At 42.3% G+C, this 24,306-nt stretch overlaps 1 protein-coding gene across 1 annotated transcript in view; it reads right to left on the bottom strand.

Annotated features, from left to right (window-relative positions):
* Positions 1–20,913, bottom strand: part of LOC113012813 (XK-related protein 7) — a 112,579-nt gene extending 91,666 nt beyond the window's left edge. The window contains exon 1 of the mRNA XM_026153139.2: positions 20,140–20,913. Within this exon, the coding sequence (XP_026008924.2) occupies positions 20,140–20,738 (599 nt within the window). The 5' untranslated portion in view covers positions 20,739–20,913. The remainder of the gene's footprint in view (positions 1–20,139) is intronic.
* Positions 20,914–24,306: the final 3,393 nt, after the last annotated feature.

Raw genomic sequence — 24,306 nt, 5'->3', positions numbered from 1 at the left:
GTTCAATACAATCCCTTTAGTGGGCATGCAGTAGTGGGAAAGGTCATAGCGGGGAAAAAATGATCCCCTGTTATAGTGACAGAAGGAGGAAAAAGGCTAAACTTAGGTTATATGGGAAAATGCACCTGTATTTTATAGACATAGTTCTACAGCATGCAGGAAAACAACAAACCTGTTTATAGAGATGAAGTAACAGTATAATAGCATGTGTGTCTGCTCCTGTTCTGTCACCACAGAGGATGAATCCTCATATTTGCTTTGCCACAGATTTTACACCAGATCCCTTTCCTGGTACAACCCTCCCATTTATCCAGGACTGGGACCAGCACTGGCCTGAGGCTGGGAGATCGGTCACATTTAAGGCAAATGTGTTAACCGCTGTAACAACCACACAGTAGCTCAGAATCTACAACTCACGGGTGACTGTAATGGGTGAAGTACAGAACCTTTTGGCTGTACTGGATAAACTAATGAGAATAAAATCCACTGAGTAAAACGAATGTGAGCTGCACAGTTTGGGTGAGGAGATCATTGTGTGCATGTGTCACAGAATGGCTCTAGGAGGAGTAGGGATTCTTATGAACGCAGAAAAGTATCAATGAGATGATAAAAAAACATCCATCAGGTGACGGAACAGGTTAAAGGGGCAGACGCCTTGCCGTGGTATGAAGTCGCTGTCCTTCAGCACGATCGGCTAAACCATTCCAGCAGGTGCGCTGTACAGTAACTTCATCCAACTTTACTTGAGGAAATATTTTTCACATGTGAAGTAACTGTCAGTTGTTACAGTGTCACTCTGTGTCCTGAAACTTCCAGAAATAAACATGGAAAAAATATTTGTTTTTGTAAAGCTGGGCATACACGGTGCGATTTTTGGCCCATTTTGAGGCGATTTTCACCTTAATCGCTTGTCGTACATTGTGTAGCATACACGAGAAGCAATTAACACCTCACAACCAGCTCCCGATCAGCAATTGTATGGTCGCAAGAAAATCAAACCTGTTTGAAATCCTGGTCGCCCCTCGTGAGGGTATCGCACTGTTGAAAAGACCATGCGTCGTGACCTACGAACTTCAGCAGTTTGAGCAGGAGCTGAATAACGGGACTGAAAAAAAATTGCACAACTTTCCACCTGAATCAGGTTTCCTTCAGTGTCTCCTAATGTCAGTGCAATTTATAATTTATATATTCTGTATTCAGTTATGAAGGCTCTAATTGTTGTTTGCGAGCTGCCGTTTAGATGCTTGTATGTGCCCGGGGCTGTTGATGGGTCTGTATGCAATGATGGGCGTAGCTGCAGGAAGTTTATTGGGTTTTTTTTGTTGATGAGTGAGTATAGGGGTGGGATTTAATGAGTTTTCTTCGTCCCACTCCTTTTTCAGGCAATTTTTGTTTTTTGTTTTGTGCATTTTATGTTCAATATAGGTATTTGTTGTGCCTGAAAATGAACAAATAAATGAAATGAAATGAAATGAAGTGTTACAGGTACCAACCCACTCCCACATGAGTCAACCAATAGGAAATAAAGTTGCTACTTTCACAGTGTTGTGTATTTGTGCACTTCCAAATCATTAAGAACCAAGTGAGAAATATCAAATATTTTAAAAATGTCTCAGTTTTAACTTGAATAGTTAACACTTAGCTTCACTGCTAGTTGCAAACTTTGGATAACATCAGAGGCCATGTCAGTGTAGAAGCAAGGAGAGCTGGTGGCAGAATTTTTAGACAAAAAAAGTTTTACCTTCCTCTTCTTCTGTTACTTTAGCAAGAGTAGACCAGACGAATGCAGGTTCACAAGAAAGCTTGAACAAGAACAAAGTGCATCATGTGCTAGATTTCCCATTTCTAAATGGAGTCAAAACACTAAATGCATCGCTTCTGAGAGGAAAGTGGTTACTAACCTGGGAGCATAACAGCATCAAATGCAAATCCTTCAGTGCATACAAACAGAATTATTGTTGTCATTAAAGTGTTCAATGAGAAGCAAAATGAAAACTTGATAAAATGTCAAAAATTGAATTCGGAACTGATTGAAGCCCAAAAATGGTCTCTGGAAAGACAAAGGGTCCTCACATTTGGAGGACTTTCCTCTCGAACGCGAACACACAGCCGCGCAGAGGAAAATCCGGAGAGACAGATCAGAGAGTGTGCGAGTTCAGAGAGCTCAGAAAGAGAAAACTAGAATCCACAGCGATACAACTGTTCCTCTGGGCTTTGAACATAAAGTTCACACACTCGAGGAGAACGTGTCTGAATGTGTTTGTATGAACGAAGGAAAGGGAGAGACCAAAAGTGAAAGAAAAATCTGTGTGTCTATGTGCGTGCGTGCGCGTGTTTGTGCACCTGCAGGGTACACGCTAATAACATGCACCACTGAAGCGCACGCAGAGAAGAACTAACAAACCCTGTGCAGGCCCGAGTCCATGTCCTGTCCCAGATTACACCATCTATCTGCATATATAGATACGCGCCCATTTATCTATATGCAACCCCCCATTTGTCCGTGCATCGATCATCGGTTTTGGGCGGTTAACCCACGCTGACACAATAAAGAGAAGCAGGGATGTTCACATTAAAACAGCAGATCCGACAAGCAGACAACAAAAGATGGACAGGAGGATGTTTTGAGCTCATGGCTAAATTTAGTGCTTCAGTAATTCGTTGATGACATTTGGAGTTCAGCTGCTATTTACCTGATGATACATCTGCGTTTCAGTTTAACAAAATGTAGTATTGTTAAATAATTACACTCTTTTTCTTCCTTCCAAAAAACACATGTGCGTAAACATGCTTATATGCATGTTTATGAGAACCATCTAGCAGCTGTAGGAAATATGACTCTAATCGGTTTGGGATAAAAAAAAATAAAAAAAAACAGATAATCATGAGATCAAAGAAGGTCAACTCAGTTCTGAAATGTTAATTAATTTCACTAATTCTACATTTTGGTGCTTACAAGGGGAATTTCCATCACTTTTCACTACATAACATAAAACTATAAAAAGTGCCTTAAATCTGCATTTATTCTAGTGGCCAACAGGGGGCAACGCAAGAGACTCTTTCATACGACACAACAACTGTCTGCCATCTATAATCCAGTTTTGAGATCCTTCCCAGACGCCTTAACGCCCACTCACATCCTGGGCCATCTGACCTCAGGAAATCACATGATAGGGTGGGGCCAGGTTTCACAATGAGCTCACCCGAAACCCTGGCTGATTGTGATTAGAGGATCATCAGGGGGTCCTTTGTCCCTCTTTGGGGGGAAACTCCCACTGGGTTTAAATCTCCACCATTTGACCTTAGAACTGAAGAAGCTTCTCGGATGAGAGGTGAAACATCTTCAAGCAACTCAAAGAAGTCCAGACGCTTTTCTTTCTAAACTCCTTAGACTCCTTCATAACGTTTGGTTTCCAAACACCAAAACACCAAGAGTCACAATGCTGAACTTGAGGTTTCATAACGGGTGACATCACTGTGGCTACATGCACCTCCACACTCATGTCTATGCTTTCATCATAGTCTGTACATCAGGGGTGGGGAACTCCAGGCCTCAAGGGCCAGTGTCCTGCAGATATCACCCTGTTTTGGGGTGTATTATTTCACAACAACAGTCACTTCAAGGCGATTTATATTGTAAATATACTATAATTTACATAAAATATATGGGAATTAATATATTACATGTAAACCACTCAACAAAACTGGAGGACTGACGTATTTGATGGCCTGTTGGTGCAGGTAATATCATTAGTGTGATATTTGCACTAAAAAGGCTCCATAAGACACCAACACTGCAAACACAAATGAGAAGGTCCAGTTCAGTGACTTTAAGAGCGGTGACGTTGAAACCTGCAGACGTCTGCATCGGCATTCTTAACTTTAAGCTTTATTGCAGTTCAAGAGGGCGAGTCATAAAAATTCACCCACATCACTTGTCACAAAGGGGAAAATGGCCAAAGCTTTTTTTTGTCCGGGCCTGTAAATTATTCTGCTCTAATGGACGATATTTTTAACATGGGAGTATATAAGGGGGACAGTTTTTGGCACTTATATGCTGGCTTCAGTTTTCAGCCCTGAGGTTTCCACTTCCATTTCATAGATTAAATGAAGCCCTAATGCCAAGTTTTTTTCTTTCTGGCTCTAAATGTTGACGCTAAATGTAAATTATTAGGTTCAATATGAACATAATTCCAAGTGATAATGTTCCCTTTACTCCACATGTATATATCCTAAAAAAATGTAACCCAGTGTGAAGCAGATTAAAGGAATTGCCTTTGAGATATATACTGTTTTAAGTGTTCACCAACAGAGTCCAAGCATTGGTCAGAAAGATTAAAGGCCGCTAAGCAAGGCTTGTTGATGCAGCCATAAAGCTCACAAGGGAGACGTGTACTCCCCAACAGTCGGGCTTAAACTGAATCAAACTATAAACCCTCCAGTGTCTTGCAAAAAAAGAAGAAAAAAAAGATACAGTCTGCCTTTCCCAGTCTATCAGCCGATAAAGATCTTATTCAAACACTAAAGTGGAGATATTCTGGCTGAGCCGTTAATTTACAGCAAAAGGCTGTAAAACTAGATGAACTTTTGTGATCCCTGAGGAGAAACTGGGTCATTACAGCAGCTCTGAGGCTCAGAGCAAGCAGTGAGATGGTTCACTGTTCAGTAAGCTGAAAACTCTGCCCGCGACGTTATTACACTGAACTCTGCGGTCGATTCGGTCGTAAAGAATTGCAATAATGTGAATTTGACATCTGTTGTACCTATATATCCTTATTTTTGTTGTTTTTCTTCTGACCAAAAATGTAAATAAGTCCAGCAGTGAAATTATCATCCTGCTAGTTTGTCCCTACAATCTCAAATAACCCGTCTACTTCTTCCTGAAACACATGCAGCAAACTGCAGTTCCTCATCTCGCCACTTGAGGAACGCTCCAAACATTAGTTGTTTCTTATGAACTTCAATATTAAAATGTAAACTTATTTACAGCCTGCTTGCAAACAATTACGTTTCTACACCTAATGTATGGAGGTGGAACATATTTATAACTCACAAATTTCATTAAGGCTTAAAGTTATTAAAGCTAAAGGCGTGACCGCTCTGAATGACAGGGGAATGCTGAAACAGGCTCTGTAGCTGGTATCTGTCTCACAGGCATCACCTCAGCCAGTTCCAGTCACTGAGCCGGAGCGCTTAATTGTGCTTATGGTCAATAATATGCAATTATCTGACAAAACATGGCTTGCTGTGTGGTTAATTAACAGCCTGTCCAAGAAATATGTGATCCAGTTTTGCTGAGTTCAATTTTATTTGTATTTCACTTAGCACTAATTAGCAACTCTCCGTGTCTGTGTGATGCACTCGTAGAGTTTATGGATGCAGTGTGCTAAATAAGCTGCCTCCCATTAGCCGCTAATTTAGCATTCCACGCTTTTGTCCAAATGTTGTCACTTCTGGGTTTGAGAATAATCACCAAAAATCTGAAAATAGAGGCTTCAATTTGTGCTGTTCGGCTAAAGGACCAACAACTTGTATAGTAGGAAGCAGGCCCGTTGTGGTGATATGAACATGCTGTTGGCTGAAAGCTTGGGCTGAATTTTGGGAGAAATCTCTGGTTTGATTAAGGGATAGAAATCATTTGTTGGGGTTATTAAAGGTCATGAAAAACACCGCTTTAGAATATTTCATACATGTTTGAACATTTCCTTCTCCAGGGTTCCGACTAGTAGAGACACTGGTGCACATTTTACATGCAGCTGTTTCAGTTTTAAAGCAAGTGGTTGGTTTAAAACTGAAATACTAGGTTTTTAGGAGAGACCAAGCTCGACTATGCATGTTTCAACACTAACGACTACACAAAGTTAAGATTTAAAAAGGGGTTTTTTTTTGTTTTTTTAAAAAAAATCGGTTATTTTTCAGCATCTAAGAAATAAAAATCCACAGTATATCCATGCACTTCTGTGCAGTCTGATTCTTGCAAATTAAATGTTTCCATCAATGTTTTAAACTTGAGATTACAGACAAAAACAGAGGTTTTATTCACTGAAGAAGGTACACAACCAGCCTGAATTTTCAGTGTGTTTTGGACACAAGTCTGGGTTTGCTTGGTTTAAAATTGTTTTTCAACATTTTGGCTGTTTTCACTGATCATTTCCCTCAGCTATAAATCCATCATCTGCTTCTTCTGCAACCCTAACGTGGCATCTCCCTTCATCTGCTCAGTGCTTCTTGTGGCTTTGCAGGGTTACAGATGAACATGTTGCATGTCACAAATGTTCATCAAAAAAAGCCCAAACAACAAATAAATTAAGTGCAGCATGTAAGCTGCTATTTGTAATTCCTTTGATATTTCCTCGCCGCTGCTGGGATGTCAGAATCCGTCAATAAGAGCGTGCAGGTTTGGTTTGAAAGTGAGGAGACGTTAGCTGGTTGCAGAATTAGTGATGTAAATATATTTATATGAGAGATGGTATACAGTGTGTTTGTGAGCATGCTTTCATTTAACATCAGAATTCATCATACATACATATTCTTCATGCATCCATACCTGCAGAGCACACGGTAACGGCATGCATCGCCGCAGCGCGCGCTCACAGAGCATGCGCTAACTACATGCGCTGTCCCAGATATGCAAACACACTCGGAGGACGATTAGGGAGGGGTGAGAAACATGTGTAAGATCTTGTGAACTTTAAATGCAACCCCTCGTCCAGCTTCTTCCCCCATCTGTGTGGATTTTAGGGGAACAATTAAAAGTTAAAGCAGAAACAGCGTGAAGAGAGAAAGGGAGGACTGCAAGTGACAGAGGGGGATCGGGTGACAGGGGCACCTATCAGGAAATGCAAGATCTCTTGACACATACATACACAGACACTGGAAATGTGATTGGCAGCTCCCTCAAGGGCTGTAGTGAATTATTCAGCACAGTGTGACGGACCGACAGACAGGAAAGCATACAGAGAGACAGAGCATCCGTCAGAGACACGGACTGAGAGGGAGACGGACAGACAGGCACGCAGAAGGCTGTGGATCATCAAAACTTCCCTCCAGGCACATTTTTATTCATAATCAATAACTCTATTAAATTTTACATCAACCTACGCGCATTCATAGTCCTGGGACTCTAAATTCTTAAAGAAACATGTTTTGAAATTCGGTGCCTTCCTTCAGCTGCTGCTGACCACCGTGACGGAAACCAGTTTGTGCATGCAAACATTTAAAAACCAGCCTGCAGTTATCACATCACAATCAACAGCAAAGCCTGGCCAATCAGCTCACAGTTTGCCGTGCATGTTAGCCCAGGACGATGTGTCTCACTTCAATAAAGGCTTCTGGCTAGACTGCTACAGCCGAATGACATATACCTCGTATGGAAGTTTGTGCAGAAACGGGAAAAACAGATTATGATATCTGCGTTTTTACATGATATAAACAGGAAAACAAATAATTAAAAAATTAATTTGTATCAGTTTTTGCTGTATCCAGTATTTTCTTGAGTTTATTTCCTCACAGTTTATCTTAAACAAATAAAAACATATAAGCGGGTTAGCATTGAAAAACCACACTGATGATGTCGAGGTCTGAAAAACTCATGCACAGGGCTGTGCGATATGACCAAAATCTCATATCCTGATATAAGACATTTATCGTCCCGACAACGATATAAATCACAAAAGTGTTACATTTTCTGTAGATTCTGTGAATCTCGGCCAGCTCGACTTTTGCAGCTGGGCGTCGCACGCCTGGAGTCGAGAGTTTTGACTGATGCATGTAGCGACGCCATTTTCTTTGTCAGTATTTATTACACGGCGTGCTGCCAGGAAAAGCGTTTTCTAAGGTTTATTTTTAAGCACCTGACGGCTCTTTTTCTCTTCTCATCGGTAAACACTCTGCATACTATTTAACGTGATTTATTTTATTTTGAAAAATCTCAACAGGCTCTTCAGCTTTATTGTGAAAGGTTTATGTGGAAAACAAGTGGATGGCGGAGCCACGTTGCTAACGACAACGCATAAAAGCAGTCGCTTGTCTGTCTGTAGTGTGGTTATTTTTAATTATAAGAGAAAGTGACAGTGACCATCAAAACAATTAAAAACATTGCTGTAAACAGTTTATTTTGTGACACCACAAAACAAACGATAGACGTTTTATATCGTTATATCGAACAGCCCTACTCGTCTAACATGATACACTTGGTGTTAGAGGCTTAAGGTGTTTTGTGTTGACACTGTTTAGGACGTGATTTTTAGTGGAGCCCATATTTAAATGATGTCCTGAAATCAGCAGCTGACACTGGAGGATTAAGCTTAGTAAGGTTCACTGGCTAACCTAAACCATATTTTATGCAGATATTTTCCCATAGAAACAGTGCCTGTGAATTTCATAGAAACAAACTGGCAAAATCAGGAAAATCTTTTACTCGAGGGTTTCAATCGTATTTTCAGTAGAGAAACGTTCACTTGAGTTGAGCCACAGATCTGAGATCGAGATCGTGTTTCCAAATGTGTGGTTTGTACTTCTTAAAACACTCCTGTGCAGGTTCTGATGCCAGAGACAAAACAGCTGCTTAAAAGGAGCCATTTGACTTTTTCTAATTCTATCATTACGTCCATCTGTTGGGCTGCATTTCAGCCTGACTTTCATGGTTCTCTAGTTCTTTTCCCTACAGGCCGCTGGATGCTGCAGGATCACGCCCTAAGGGCAAAAGAAAATGCAGAAAAGCTGTGAAAAAATAGAAATAATTCCAGCGCTGTCAGAGGAAATGACTTTACAGAGGAAACCCCCCGAAACCAGAGTAGAAGGCTAAAAGAGTAAAACAGAGCTCCAGCTGTCTAATCCATATGATATTTATGGCGACACAGGCTTAAATTTACATGACAGCACATTGTCTTAAATTGCCCCGTCTCTCTCTGTCTCAGCAGAAATGAAAGAAACAGCTGCTATTTCTTGTTTACCATCCAATCAGCATATCAGAAGCTTCAAACAACAGAAGAGCTATCACTTCAAGTCATGTTCTTTTAGTGGGTCAAGGAATAGCAAGAGACCTCAAAACTTCCTTTAAATCACAGATCAGACAAAGAAACTGAGACTGAACCTGAAAGACTTGCAGATGCGGAGAATCCTGAGAACCTTCAGGTTTTCTTGAAGTTAAATAAAGGATATTTTCTTTATAGTCGAAACTGGTGTGAACATGCTGTCAAAACATACAGTAGTAAGTCAGAAAAATTCTTCTTATCACAGGTTAAATGAAGTTCTTCTCGGCTGTGATTAAACACTGAAGTAGGAGGACAACATGCAAATGCGTGTTTCTACAAATTATTATTTTTATTCATTCATTTCTGTTTGTGTGTAATATTACTTCATGCAGTCGAGCTCAACCGCAATCCCACTGCAAGATCTGACAGCAGCTTATTTTAATACCAGCTCACATCAGCTGATAGCTCCACTTAGGTCATCTCCTAAACATTCAGCTGTCCTGCCCATGCCTGTAGGCTGTAAGCTGCTTTGCAACCCGCCTACATAATAACTCCTGTTCATGACATGTCAGAAATGCCGTCATTGTCTGCAGTGAAATGTTATTAAATTATATTAAATTAAATTATTATATCATATTATTTATTTGGAACAAAAAACATATGTTCAATCAGCTCCATGAACATCTCTCATCTTTCAGCCCCAGTTTGTGCTCCTCTTAATTCCTTAGGGGTTTACGTTAAAAACAAATTCTCCACAGTGGACCAGTTTTAGCTCAAAAGCTCCCATTTTTGGAAAGATGAGTAGTGTAGGTTCCCACGCATTTATGCCAAGACAGATTGCGTGTGGAGGAAGAACACAGACCAGAAAGGACTCAGATGAAATCTTTTACGTCGTATATTATTTTTATTTTTTCCTCATAGAGTTTATTAAGGCAGCCCTCCTAATTATTAATGGTGATTCATTGTAGCATTTCTTTTATTTTTATTATCCTTTTTCAAAGAAAACACCATCTGCAATTGATATACTGGTTGTTTTTATCATTCATTTGTTGCTGGCTGGCGAGCACCAGCACTTCCCATCCTTAGTTTCCTACCAACCAGATGACCGGGTCACTCTGCTCTCTTTGATTTGCTCCTGAAGTAAACTTCTGTCCAAGAGAGAGCTGATTATACCTCTAATATTTTAAATTTCATTTCATAACACAGCTATATATACATAGCAAACACATGCCTCTCACTGACCCTTTCTTAAAAGCTGAAAATCAGCCCTGTGTTTTGAAGAACTTAAACGTTTTTAAAGATTAAACTTTTTCTGAGATCTCACCACCACCCACAGCAATATTTAAATATTTCTAGCTGTGAGCTATAAAAGAAATGAGGTTTTTCTTCTGTGGCACGACTACGACCATTTAAAGCCAATTTAAAAATCAGGCTGATTTTCTATACATGCTGACTCTCGTTATGATGCTTTGTCCAAGAACTGCGGTACTCAGCACACAGAGCAAAATCAAAACCTGCTTAGAATTTGAGTTTGTAGGAGGAATTATTACAACACTGGGCCTCAGCTGCGAATCAAAACTCACAACTGTGAAAGCAAAGATTGGAAGAGAAAGTGCCGCACCAACGCACGCTTCTTTAAGAGGGTCGCCACGTTCGGCTCAGCAACAGCTCAGGTTTGGGGAAGATCGCTGATCGGCGTTGAAGGGCTTCGTTAAATAAGGCGATGTTAAGATAAACACTAAAAGAACAGGAGGACACGAAGCCTGAAACACTTTATCTGCTTCCACTTGCGTGAATGAAAGGTTGGCAAATAGCTTTGGGGTCTGAAAAATGCCGACTCATTTTTTCACAAGTACACAGAAGGCCACAGATTACAAAGCAAAAGACCCGACAGCTGGCCCTGCTAACATCTTTTATTGACACTCTTCTTCTCTTGTTACCCTCTCCAACCAATGGGGAGTCTCTGAGTGACAGACCCTGAAATTAAAATGAAAAGTAAGAGCAATAATCACTGTGAGTCACTTCATTTGTGAATGAACAGTGAGGCAGCCCCTCCTCGAACGCTCACACACACAGATTTGAATGATTCAGCGTATTGAGCTACACTGCGGCTGCCAGTTAGTCACTCGGGCTGATTATCAGCCGTGTTCGTCCAGCCGTGGCCAGCAGTCACCTGAGCTGAGTGTCCATTTGGAAATGATTCAGTCACTTCTCTCTAGGATTGATTGATCCGGTCTGGCACAGACAGGAACCGATTGGATCGTCCTAAAAAACTGCAATGCTTGCTGACCACTGAAATCAAAGCTGGACCGGAGCTGATGCTTCGTCAGTCCGTCCACAAATGTCAAGGCTTTTCATGTCTGATGGTACCTTTTGAAACCATCAACACTTAAAATATATCCTGCACTTTTCTTGATGACAGGTGCATAAGATCAGAAAGAAAATCACAAATTCCCTTTGAGGACAAAACATTTAGGACCTCAGACATTCAACAAGCAAACTGCATATGAACAAACAGCAAATAACACTCATCACATATTCATATATCTGTCATCTGCAGCTGTTCAGCTAAATTCGATCAGGAGACTTTAGAAACATCTCCTAATATGCATAAAAACTGACACAATATAGCCCATAACTGAATATAAACGAGCACCCTCTGGGGCTGAAAGTGTCAATAACTGCAATTTCTTGAATGGCCACTTGGGGCAGGCTCCACGAGTGAGTCGATCTGTTTAACTTGTTTAAAAACAATTCTGGTCGCCTGTTTCCTGTATTGAGTTTAACTTGACTTGTCTCATTATCCCTGATTTGTACTCTGTGTGTTTCCCACCTGTTTTCCTGGCCTCACTGCCTTGTGTATTTATTGTCAGTGTCTCTCTTTGCCATGTGATCCCACTTTGCTGTGTGCTCCCCTGCTCTGTGTTCCTTGACTCCATGATTCCTAGTATTTAGTTTTCCTGGTCTCATTCCCGTGTGTGGGGTTTTTGGACGGCAATGAAGCTGCATTTTGAGTTTATGCCGTCTGCCTGCCACACAGCCCTCTGAGGGACAGGCAGTCTTCAGGCATTGTGAAATATACCAAAGGGAGTCCAATGTTAGGTTTTAGCAGTAAGTACCACTGACTGCAGTTATCAGGAAGATGACTGTTTCAGTCCTCTCGTAGTGTTCGTGATCAACTCCAAACATAAACATACAAAATCCGAGTAAATTGTTGCAAAAGTGTTTCACGTCTTTCCAGCTTCAGTAGGAAATCCCCTGGAGTTCTCAGAAAACCTTTTTAACAAACCCCCAGATAAAGAAATGTGACCTTGCTGCTTTCATCTGGATTTTAAATGTAGATGAGGGAAAAAAGATAAACAGCCGAGTCTCCACTTTAGAAAAGGTGAGTCGACCTTGATTCCAAACCTGACGTGTCTTTCTACTGAAAGGCATTGTGGGTTCTGGTCCGGCACTTGCAGCTGTCAATAGCGGTCTGTATCTCTTAAGAAGGATTTTCCCCCACACAGTTGTTGAACACCACGGGTAAATGACAGCCTGACCTACACCTCGTGTTTCAGGTCAATAAAAGCCTCTGCTTTCACTGTGCTGCTGCAAACATCTGCACAGTGAGATCAGGGACATTCAGGAAGATGTCTAAAACTGGCTTCGGTCTTTCTATCAGTGTTTACACACATTTAGACAGATTCATCCTCTAACGACTGACAGTTAAACACAAAACGATACCAGTAAAGATAAAGGTCAGCAAAGCTGGGGATTGTTCTTTGATTGGGCTTCATAAAATAAAATCCTAAGAACCAGGTAGATGTTTGCTCATAACTTCTCACAGAAATTTCAATAAAGGGCAGTTTGAGGAAATTAAACCGACTTGTACAAAGAGTTCATATGGTGCTCGCTATCAACAGGCAGAATTTAAAACTATACACAGTAGAACACCTCAAAGTGTTGAGGGTTAAATAGAGATTAGTGATGCATTTGATACTTCTGACCGTCTGTCAACTTTACTAAATCTAATTTACGCAGCAGGGACTGAGAAAAGCTTCGGTACCAAGATAATGATGAACTGTTGGATGGCTGTGATTGTTAGGGCAGCTTTTCCTCGAGACATGGAGCAGGTTTTCCACTAATTGGGATGTCGGATGTTCGATTTGCAGCTCCTGCAGGCAAAGTGACTTTGGGGAAGATACTGAACATCCCCCCCAAAAAAAGTGCTCGTAGTAGTCGTGTAATAATATATAAACACACCATTTCTATCTGACAGTTTCTCAACCACTAGTTTGTTTAGCCTTTAACAGGACAGTTATCTTTATCCTTATATGCTGTCATTGTGATGTGTAGTGAGAGTAGGGACCAGGAGCAAGAGAACCTGGAGAGGTGGAGGTGTGGACTGGAAAAAAGAGGAAGGGTGGTAACAAGGCCCGCTGTGATGTACGGTTCAGAGAAGGTGGTGCTTAAAAAAAGATTCTGGACTGACAGTGTTAAGATTTTCATTCAGAGTGATGAAGATAGAGAAGATTACAGCTGATTATATATATATGGAGACAGAGTTAGAAAACCAATGATCAAACTGAGATGGTTTGGACACATGCAGAGGAGAGATGGATGATATATTGGGAAAAGGATGCTGAATATGGAGCTCCCTGGCAGGAGGAAAAGAGGAAGATCACAGGGAAGAGGATGCTTGGATTTCATGAGATGGTCCACTGTGGCAAGCCCAGAGAGAGCAGCCAGAAAATATATACAGTGGGGCAAAAAAGTATTTAGTCAGCCACCGATTGTGCAAGTTCCCCCACCTAAAATGATGACAGAGGTCAGTAATTTGCACCAGAGGTACACTTCAACTGTGAGAGACAGAATGTGAAAAAAAAATCCATGAATCCACATGGTAGGATTTGTAAAGAATTTATTCGTAAATCAGGGTGGAAAATAAGTATTTGGTCAATAACAAAAATACAACTCAATACTTTGTAACATAACCTTTGTTGGCAATAACAGAGGTCAAACGTTTACTATAGGTCTTTACCAGGTTTGCACACACAGTAGCTGGTATTTTGGCCCATTCCTCCATGCAGATCTTCTCGAGAGCAGTGATGTTTTGGGGCTGTCGCCGAGCAACACGGACTTTCAACTCCCGCCACAGATTTTCTATGGGGTTGAGGTCTGGAGACTGGCTAGGCCACTCCAGGACTTTCAAATGCTTCTTACGGAGCCACTCCTTTGTTGCCCGGGCGGTGTGTTTTGGATCATTGTCATGTTGGAAGACCCAGCCTCGTTTCATCTTCAAAGTTCTCACTGATGGAAGGAGGTTTTGGCTCAAAATCTCACGATACATGGCCCCATTCATTCTGTCCTTAACACGGATCAGTCGTCCTGTCCCCTTGGCAGAAAAACAGCCCCATAGCATGATGTTTCCACCCCCATGCTTCACAGTAGGTATGGTGTTCTTGGGATGCAACTCAGTATTCTTCTTCCTCCAAACACGACGAGTTGAGTTTATACCAAAAAGTTCTACTTTGGTTTCATCTGACCACATGACATTCTCCCAATCCTCTGCTGTATCATCCATGTGCTCTCTGGCAAACTTCAGACGGGCCTGGACATGCACTGGCTTCAGCAGCGGAACACGTCTGGCACTGCGGGATTTGATTCCCTGCCGTTTTAGTGTGTTACTGATGGTGACCTTTGTTACTTTGGTCCCAGCTCTCTGCAGGTCATTCACCAGGTCCCCCCGTGTGGTTCTGGGATCTTTGCTCACCGTTCTCATGATCATTTTGACCACACGGGATGAGATCTTGTGTGGAGCCCCAGATCGAGGGAGATTATCAGTGGTCTTGTATGTCTTCCATTTTCTGATGATTGCTCCCACAGTTGATTTTTTCACACCAAGCTGCTTGCCTGTTGTAGATTCACTCTTCCCAGTCTGGTGCAGGTCTACAATACTTTTCCTGGTGTCCTTCGAAAGCTCTTTGGTCTTGGCCATGGCGGAGTTTGGAGTCTGACTGTTTGAGGCTGTGGACAGGTGTCTTTTATACAGATGATGAGTTCAAACAGGTGCCATTCATACAGGTAACGAGTGGGGGACAGAAAAGCTTCTTACAGAAGACGTTACAGGTCTGTGAGAGCCAGAGATTTTCCTTGTTTGAGGTGACCAAATACTTATTTTCCACCCTGATTTACAAATAAATTCTTTACAAATCCTACCATGTGGATTCATGGATTTTTTTTTCACATTCTGTCTCTCACAGTTGAAGTGTACCTCTGGTGCAAATTACTGACCTCTGTCATCATTTTAAGTGGGGGAACTTGCACAATCGGCGGCTGACTAAATACTTTTTTGCCCCACCGTAGATGCATGTGGACACACCCTTTGGTGTCATCAATCATATATGTGCCACATGATCCTGCAGGTACCTACTGATTCCCCCCTTAAACTGCTAATGCTGTGTTCCAGTGTGCTGCAAACTCACTAACTTGCCTTTCCACATATTTATATAAGTGGTCTAAAACGGGCAAATGTACAGACTGTCATCGAGGTTATGAGTGTAGCTAACAGGTTGTCAGACACTTTGCACATTCAACCATCCAAACAAACTCTAACATCTTTTTTTCTGAGACCGCTACAATAATATCACAACAATATCACGATCCATTCAAATCTGACCACTGGCTATGAAGACAATAAACAAATATTTTTCACCTGACTGTTTTTTAATCTTTCATTTTCACAGAAAGAGATAAAAGTTGCATTTGTGTAGTGAAGGAAATCATAATGAGCAGTGAAAAGGCAAACTGGTGTAAATGTCCCAAATACCTGCGAGCTCCTGTGTGTTATTTGGACAATGAATGTTACTTGCGGCCTATTATCTGCTGCCAAAGCCAAACTTCAGCCTGCCTGTGTAATTTCATCAGCTTTCCCCCAGAATGCCTGCGATGTTGACTTTCATTCTATCAAAATGCATTTCACAGGCATACGTTAGGTTTCATACTGCAATAATCAAATCCTAATAATCACACTGGAGGGAAAACATCTTGAATTCACTTCCGCCTTGAAGAAATCTCAGCTTCTCAAACGTAAACCTGCAGTCAGAGTCGAGTCATCGACAGTCTGAGCCCAGCCCGACTCTCCCGGCAGCAACTACCCCATTAAAACCAACTTATTCTCATTCTCCAGCTCTCAGCATCTTATTGTTGTTCATTAATGCGCTTCATTACGGAGTCTGCATGTAATTATACTCATATGAATTCCCGCATGCTCTTTTTTTCCCCTGAAATAGTTGATGTTCTGTGAATCTCCATTTAATCTCGTGTTTTTCCGTGTTTGTCTACAGAGGTTCGGAGGCGAGCTGCCGCCCACCGCCCTCGCCTAAAGGATGATTCAGTCGGCCCGTCTGAGTTAGCGGACCTTTCTGCTCAGTGAAAATCTAAGAAGCTATTTTCAATCTTTTTGGAAATTATGCAGTCACAATAAAATGTGTCTTTGAATAAGACACTGGTCCGGTTCTTCAAAGTGTCAGATTTTTGTTATATGGGAGTAAATCAAAGGCACAGGCCACTCGTCGTGTACAAATTTCAGTTTGTTTTCCTGAAAGCTGAAATAAATTATGCAACAAGAACAAGCAAAAAATTGCTCTGTTGAATTGTCAGCCTTATTGTTGCTGGAAAATATCATTTTTCATTGTTGCACAACTGAGACGCTTTTCTGTAGAACAATGCAGCGAGTGTTTGTGCGCTTCTTTTAAATCTTTCTTTGTTGCAAACAAATGTTTTTTGGGTTTTTACTACACTATTCAAGTCTTGGGTCTGACTTCAGGATATTTTTTCTATCATCTCAGTCATGTCTCGATCCAGCTGGTGTTTTGACTGTAACTTGCTTCACCCTCAGGTCTTTGCTTTCCCTTCAGTCTCTCCTTTTTATTCGCCTCGATTTATCTGGCCAGTGTTACTTACTGCTCTTGGAACAGATGATACGAGTTGCTCTGGAGTCGGTAAACAGGTTCTACTATTAAAAAAAAGAGAGATCCCACTGGTAACCAGTTAAGCGGGTTATTATGACCCATAATTACTTCCTAGTGTGACTGGCGTCTCTAATGGCTGCAGTAATTATGAGGGAAGCATGCGGGTTAGGACTGCTGGTATTTCAAGGCAATTTCTGCAGGATTTTTGTTTCACTTTAACAGTTTAGTGCACTTCCTTCTTGAGAATCAACATGGTAAACAATTAACTTGTGATAATGGTGCTGGCTTCGTGTTTTTGTGTTGACCTCGAGCTGAGAGTTGTACACTGATGCGGGCTTAATGCTCAGGCGGACCCTCAAAGCACTGAGAATAATTGTGCTGCATGCTCACATAGCTCTGGGTCTGTTGGTCTGACAGTGGAAACATATGTTTAAAAAAAACAGAAAGAGAGCCATTCAGACACCTCTAGGATGAGTAAAATTACAAAGGGACAAAGGTACCAGGAGAGGGTTACCGAGGTAGCCACGCCTGGGGGGAGGTGTTTGAGGGAGAGTGCCTGGTAGCTGGGGCTTAGCACGTGGGGTCCAGCCGGGCACAGCCCAAAGAAGCAACATGGGCTCTCCCTCCTGTGGGCGCACTACCTGCAGGAGGCACCATAGAGCTTCAGAGCCATATGGATTTGGTGGTGGAGCAGATGCCCTGGTGGTCTGACCACTAAAAAAGAACTGACTTCAGGTTTTCTTTGGCTCCTGTATTTTATACTTAGATACTTTTGTGTTTTGTGGTGTGCTGCATTAAGTAAAGGATTATGCTATATTTAAAAGGCTGCTTGAGAGACATGCACCTCAAATGAGACGCACGATAAATGGACTGGAGCTTATCTACTGCTTTTTTACTCGAGCACTCAGAGTACTTTTAGCAGCATGTCTCATTCACACAAGTGCTTTTTCACAACAGCCACACACATCCACACTCCAGCGATCGCATCTAAAGGAACCTGGGTTCAGTATCTTGCCCAGGGACCTTACAATATAATAATATAACCTTACATTATGCAGTGCCTAGAGGTGACTGCAATTACGTGAGTGTAATCGAGTTTAATTCAACTGAACTGAATTAAAATGTTATAGTAAAAAAGTTCCTTCTACTCTACTAACTGGTAATGGTTGAGCTGGTTGTGGCAGAGCTACAGGAAGGTGCTTTAGTCCAGTTATCAGCAGCTTAGAGGTTTGAAGAGTCCAGAGTTTAATCTGTGATGTTTTATGATTATCTGTAAAACATTAAAGAAGGAAAATGTCTTTTATGTCTTTTTCAGACTTTTCCCTACACATTTATTTGTAATTGTTTTTTGTATTTTCATCTGTTTGTCACTGTTTTTATTTATTGTACTTTGCCTGACTTGATAAATATGTGGCAATACAACTGGGTTACTTGATTACAGCACTTTGTAATTGTCACCACACATAAATTTGTAAACATCTAAATGTCTTATGTTGTAATTAGAATATATTTCATTTTGACTCTGGCAGCGTTCACAAAAACTTTTTTCATAATGTTTTTTCACATTTGAAATGAACACACAACTTCATGTGTGAGTCTGATGTATTATATACACAGTGCTTCACGTTGTCTAACAAAAAAAAAAGTCTTTCATTTCTAGAGATTTGGGTTATGTGAAACTTTCATATTCGAGTCAACCCTTTTGCACCCAGCAAAAACTTCTTGAAAAGACGACTTTGTCAGATGTCTCGAGTACGTCGAGATTTGAAGAGCGAGAGGTGAAAAGACGTCTTTTCGGGTCAGTGAAAAGACACGCCTTCACTTCTAAATTTAGTTAAAAGTGAAAAGACACCTCTTCTTTCTCAGCACATCTGCAGACTCCTCAGCCAACCATCAGACTGTAACCCGGAGCGTCCTGTGAGGCAGTGTGACTCCATGTTTCAGGTTTTGACTGTCCAGGCACGTGCGAATAAGCTCACCATCCAACGCTCAAAGAGACCCAACCCCAAACTTGATTTACATACAGATATATGAACATTTATAAATAATTTTTTTATAGTTTAAAAAATGCTGTTTTGTAAAACTAGTCTGTGTAGCCACAGTGAAAAAAACTGTAGCTGTCTGATTGGTCGAAAAAAGGAGTTTACAAAGAAGGCGACTCGACTTCTTTAGGTTTGGTGAAGGTGTTTAACCTCTGATCCAAGAGGCTTCTTCAGTTCTAAAACTAATAACGTGCAGACTCCCAGGTATTTAAACCCTGGTGGATGCTGTGCCCACTATTAATGCTCCAAACTCCTAAGACTACCATGGGCTGGATGACTGAGAAGCTACACAGTCAATCAAATGCTGTGTTTAAAATATATAAATTCTACAACAAGGTTGGATGTGAGGTTTAGAGTTCTTTCTGGTATAATATCTATGTTTCATCTTTCACTTTTACTTTCAAACTTCTTTTGACTGGTTAACCAGATTTTTCAACATAAATGGACTTTTGGTGCATGATGGGTAAAGTCTAACAGAGTTAATGTAACAGGAAAGGAAATCAGTTTGAAATGTGTTGTGGGAATGCTCGTTTAAAGATTCAGCCCATACATTTTAACCATCCCAAACTACTCTGCTTGTAAAAGAAGGGGAAAAAGATCCAGTGTGGAAATCACTGACATGACAAGCAGCCAGAGGAGAGCAGCAGCGAGGTCTAAACCACAGCGCCTTGATAATGTTCCTGTCAACATATCAGGACCATGACAGTCGGAGGCATCGGGGGGGCAGAAACTACATGTTGGAGCTGTATGCAGCCGTGCAGCTGCTGTCACAGGCGGGACTGGAGTGGCAGGTGGACCAAAAGGTTCAGTTCAGGGGAGCTCATCGCATTTTTTACGACTGTTTAAAGTTGTGCGTGAACGTGGGTACTACACGGCAGCTTTGGAGGAAGGAGTCGCGCTGTCTTCGTTTATTTCTGCACATGGAAGAGAGAGGGAACATTTCGGACACATGCACATGCGATGACGCGCGCGCACACACACATCGAGAGCCTAAACACACAGACACACTTTCTGGCACACACATGGAGATCTCCGTGCAGGATAGCGTTGAGAACGCATTGCCAGCGCACATATTACGCACACAGAAGTGCGCTTTGCACACACACACGCGCGCACATGCACGCAAGCACGCCCCTCTCGTACTCCACGCCACTCCAGCGGTCCTACCTCCACACTTGCCCCAGGTGCAGGACGTGAAGCACGGTCTGAAAGACCCACATACAGACGGTGCAGCACCTCCAGGGGGTCCCGACTCTCCCCGCCGTCGCTGGCGGGGCAGAGGACGCGTACACCGGTGTAACATTCGCGGCGTTCACCGCCACCGCGCTCCCGCCGCGCTGGTCGCTGTCCTTGGTGCTTAGAGTGCCGTCTCCCGCCGCGGCTGCTCCGCCTGCCGCTGTTCCGCTCCCGCTGCAGCTCGCTGCTCCTCCTTCCCCGCCGCTCAGCTCCGCGTAGTCGTACACGAACCACCTGAAACTCAGCACCTGCACGACAGCCGAGGGCACCACGACAAAGACGAGCGTCAAGCCGAACCACCAGTTTTCGCCTCTCAGGTAGTAGTCGGCAGCCAGCCACAGGTCGGTCGCGCCGTCGGAGAAAAAGACGAGCAGGGCGCAGAGCACCCAGCAGCAGTCCAGCAGGGTGTAGGGCTTCCCGCCGGCGGCGGTGCAGCGGGGCCGGACGGCGGGGTTCCCCGGCTCCGAGAGGCTCCTGGGCGTGTTGTCATCTTCCACAGACACCGCTGCTCCATCCGACTTAGCGGCCATGTTGGTTAGGATAGGAGAGAAAGACAGAGAAAGAGGTGGGGAAACGGGAGAGAGAGTGAGAGAAAGCGAGGGAGAAGGGAGGGGGCTGGCTGTTTGCAGGAGAGAGTGTGAGAGATTACATCATAACTAGCCTCATCATCAGCCAATTAATTGCGAGGCATCATTACTAAGAGCGCTTTTAACACCGTGACACCAGCGCGATGTTTTCGGGACATCCAGCGTGCAGGCAGACAGTCCCGCAAATAATTACGACCTGCGGGGTTGTGCTTTTAAACCTATTATCGAATCTGCCCTACCTCCGCACCACCAGCGCACATGTTACACTCACATTAAGGTAATTTTGCATGCACCATATGAGTTAACGACTTAGCTGGCTACTGTCAGTGAAGGACTCAGCGTTTTTATGCACATTCAATCTGCCTTCAGGCAGTAAATGTTAAATGTCCTGTGCTTTCACTCAAAAACCACGACCCCTTGATCATTAAGACACTGGGTGGCTTTGCACTCAGCGGTCTTTACGGCAGTAGTTCGACTGACATCATTTGGGTTTATCATCGAGAGAAAGCAGAGCAGAGGAAGCTGCTTCACATTCAGACAGATGTTTAGGAGCTCTTAAGTAAAACTACAGTCTTGCCACAGTCTGGGGCGGAAAGGTTAAAGGGTTACGCTCAGTTTTTTAAATAATTTTTGTCTGGGTTCTTCTCTGCATACACTCAGCAGCAGTTTCACAGGCTCGTTTTATCCTCTCAGAGTAACAAGCCACAGTCTGGATGATGATTTTTATTTGCATGAGGGACACAGTGACACACGTGTCATGACAATATGACAGACAATAGCAAGACCTGTTTTTGATTGCTTTAAAATAAGGTAACAGTGTAACTAATTGTGCATTTGCTGGCTGTTGGAATAAATAGAAAAGCAAAACAGAAAACTTGATTTTGGTACAATTGTTGTTGATATTATATATAAAAACACAGAAGCATGGTGGACTGAAGGAAATAGCCAAGGTTGGTTTCAATGCCTTCGTTGCATGTGTTACATCTAATCTGTAATATGGTAATTAGGCTGTAATTACTAGTTGCTGTCAACACAGAAGAACCATAGACTGTATATAAAAGATGCACCTGTTTGGCTCGCAACAACTCAGTGCATACACAGACACGGCCGACCTGCTGATGTTCAAACTGAGCATCAGTGACTTTGAATGTGACGTGGTCGTTGGTGCCAGACGGGCTGGTCTGAGTATTTCAGAAACTGCTTATCTGCTGGGATTTTCTCACACAAGCATCTCTAAGGTTTACAGAGAACGGTCCAGAAGAAGAGAAAATATCCAGTGAGCAGCAGTTCTCTGGGTGAAAAGGCCTTATTGATGCCAGAAATCAGAGGAGAAGGGCTAGAATGCTTCGAGCTGATAGAAAGGCAACAGTGACTCATTACAGCCAACGTATGCAGAAGAGCATCTCTGGACACACAACATGTTGAACCTTAAAGCAGATGGGTTACAGCAACAGAGCACCACACTGGGTCCCCCTCCTGTCTCCTCCTTCAGTTCACACACACTCAACAAAACGGGAAAATAGAAGATAAAAAATGTTGCCTGGTCCGATGAGTTTCAATTCCTACTACAGCATTTGGATGATAGGGTCAGAATTTGGTGTAAACATGAAAGCATTCGTCTATCTTGCTTTGTATCAATGGTTCAGGCTGCTGGTGGTGGAGTGGGATATATTCCTGACACACTTTGGATCTCTTGAAGATCACTTAAGTGCCACAGCCTACCCGTGTACTGTTGCTGAACATGTCCATCCCTTTATGATCAGAGTGTCTGCAGGTAAAATCGTGTCCAACCAGGTACTAGCAAGCTTTGATCTATTGCTACAGATCATGTGAGTGTTCGTCCTGATTAACGTTTGTGATTATTTTCATGTTTCAAATCTTACTGAATACAATATGCTCCTTATTTTGTAAGTTATGGTTCTAGTTAAAGTCAAAAGGGAGAATAAGCCTAGCGTGCTGCAGGGTGGCCTTACTGCAGCTGTGTGGATGTGCAATCGGTCGCAGCATGTCCAGCTTTGAAACACAGATATGGCAATGGCGAAAAAGTCTTATTTGATTTTGTTTGCAGACTATGAAATTAAAAAGAAGACTCGGGCAGCAGAGTATTAGCTACGCCAGCTATGTCAGCTTTAAACTGCACACTGATGAGCAGCCAGAAAGGGTGCACTAATTTTTAATGTTTCTTATATATATGAAATATGTGTTAGATTGGAGAAAGTGCCTGTTTCAGTACTGTTTCTGATTTTAGCTGCTTGTGAAGAATCAGAGTAAAAAGAAGCTGTGTGTGACGTGTGATCAAAAGAAAATACAAGATATTGACGGGTAATGAAAGAACGTGTCACCTGCTGCAACGACGTCTCCGTGATGTGTGATGTTGATGGGTTTTTGGACAACAATGGAGCTCTAGGGCGCAGTGCAATGACACATATCGGGATTTGGATATGCTGACAGTATGAGTCGGTGGGATTAACTCACTTTTGGTTTTCTAATTGGATTTTTTGGCACCAAGAAAAGAAATGGAAAAAAATGTGAGACTCATCCCAGAAGATTTCATTAGCATCAGTTGTTGAAGGAGGTGTATTTATTTGGCAGCAATTCAGCCGTATCCATTTCCTAATATCCTCAGCTGGTCCCGGAGCAGCCACTCTCCAACCTCACAGGCAGCCTCTGTTTTAGCATCAGGGTCTTTAAAGTGCATTTGTCTGATTGTAATGAGGCAGTGATGCATAGAGCTGACAAGACACAGAGCAACTGGTCTGTTTACAGCAGTGACCATACTAATTGAAAAGATCCCATAAACTCTGAGCAGAATAGGCAATAAAATTCTTTGGTGAATTACTTCTCTGTGCTTCACTGCCCTCAATAAACTAATCAGCTGCCATGTTTCCACATCAGGGCAGAGGAGGGCTTAAAGAGCCAAATTCAATCCAAAATATCTGCAGATCCAGTTAAGTTCATTTGAAGCTTCCTTTCTGCAAATTGACTGCCTCGGTTTTCTGTTCTTTCTTTTTCTTTAAGATTCATTCAGACTCCAAACTCAGCTCATAAGGATGACTGTCACAACCACACTGCAGAAGATTCCCACAGTTCACACTATAATTCAGTATGTTGATGGCTGAGGAACTAAAACGTCTGACAGATCACACTGGACCTCCTACTTTCACCTGGGGGTTCAGTTATGAGGAGCATTTTTTCACGTAGCTGAGTTGTTCACATTTTTTTGTGTCAATATTTTAGTTCCAGTTACTCTTTGCTTGGTTTTAGGGAACTAAACTACTTGGACAGGCATGATTGGTTTTTTTGGAAAAAGTCCAAATTTAGGCTGAAGCACACCCGTTTACCACCTTTTGGTGACTCCACATGTGCCATATAGAGTGCAGGTATCCCAGCTACTTAATCTATGGAGAGGAATTCCCTTTGCAGGTGGTCCAGATAGGGACTGACTGACTCAGTCAAGACTGATCTCAAGACTGCACCATAGCCTAGATTCTACGATCTTCTATAGGTAAAA

Source organism: Astatotilapia calliptera, chromosome 20, assembly GCF_964374335.1.
Source record: "Astatotilapia calliptera chromosome 20, fAstCal68.1, whole genome shotgun sequence".
In the NCBI taxonomy this organism is placed as follows: Eukaryota; Metazoa; Chordata; class Actinopteri; order Cichliformes; family Cichlidae; genus Astatotilapia; species Astatotilapia calliptera.
Note: the sequence above shows the minus strand (reverse complement) of the source record. Positions and strands in the feature narration are given on the sequence as shown.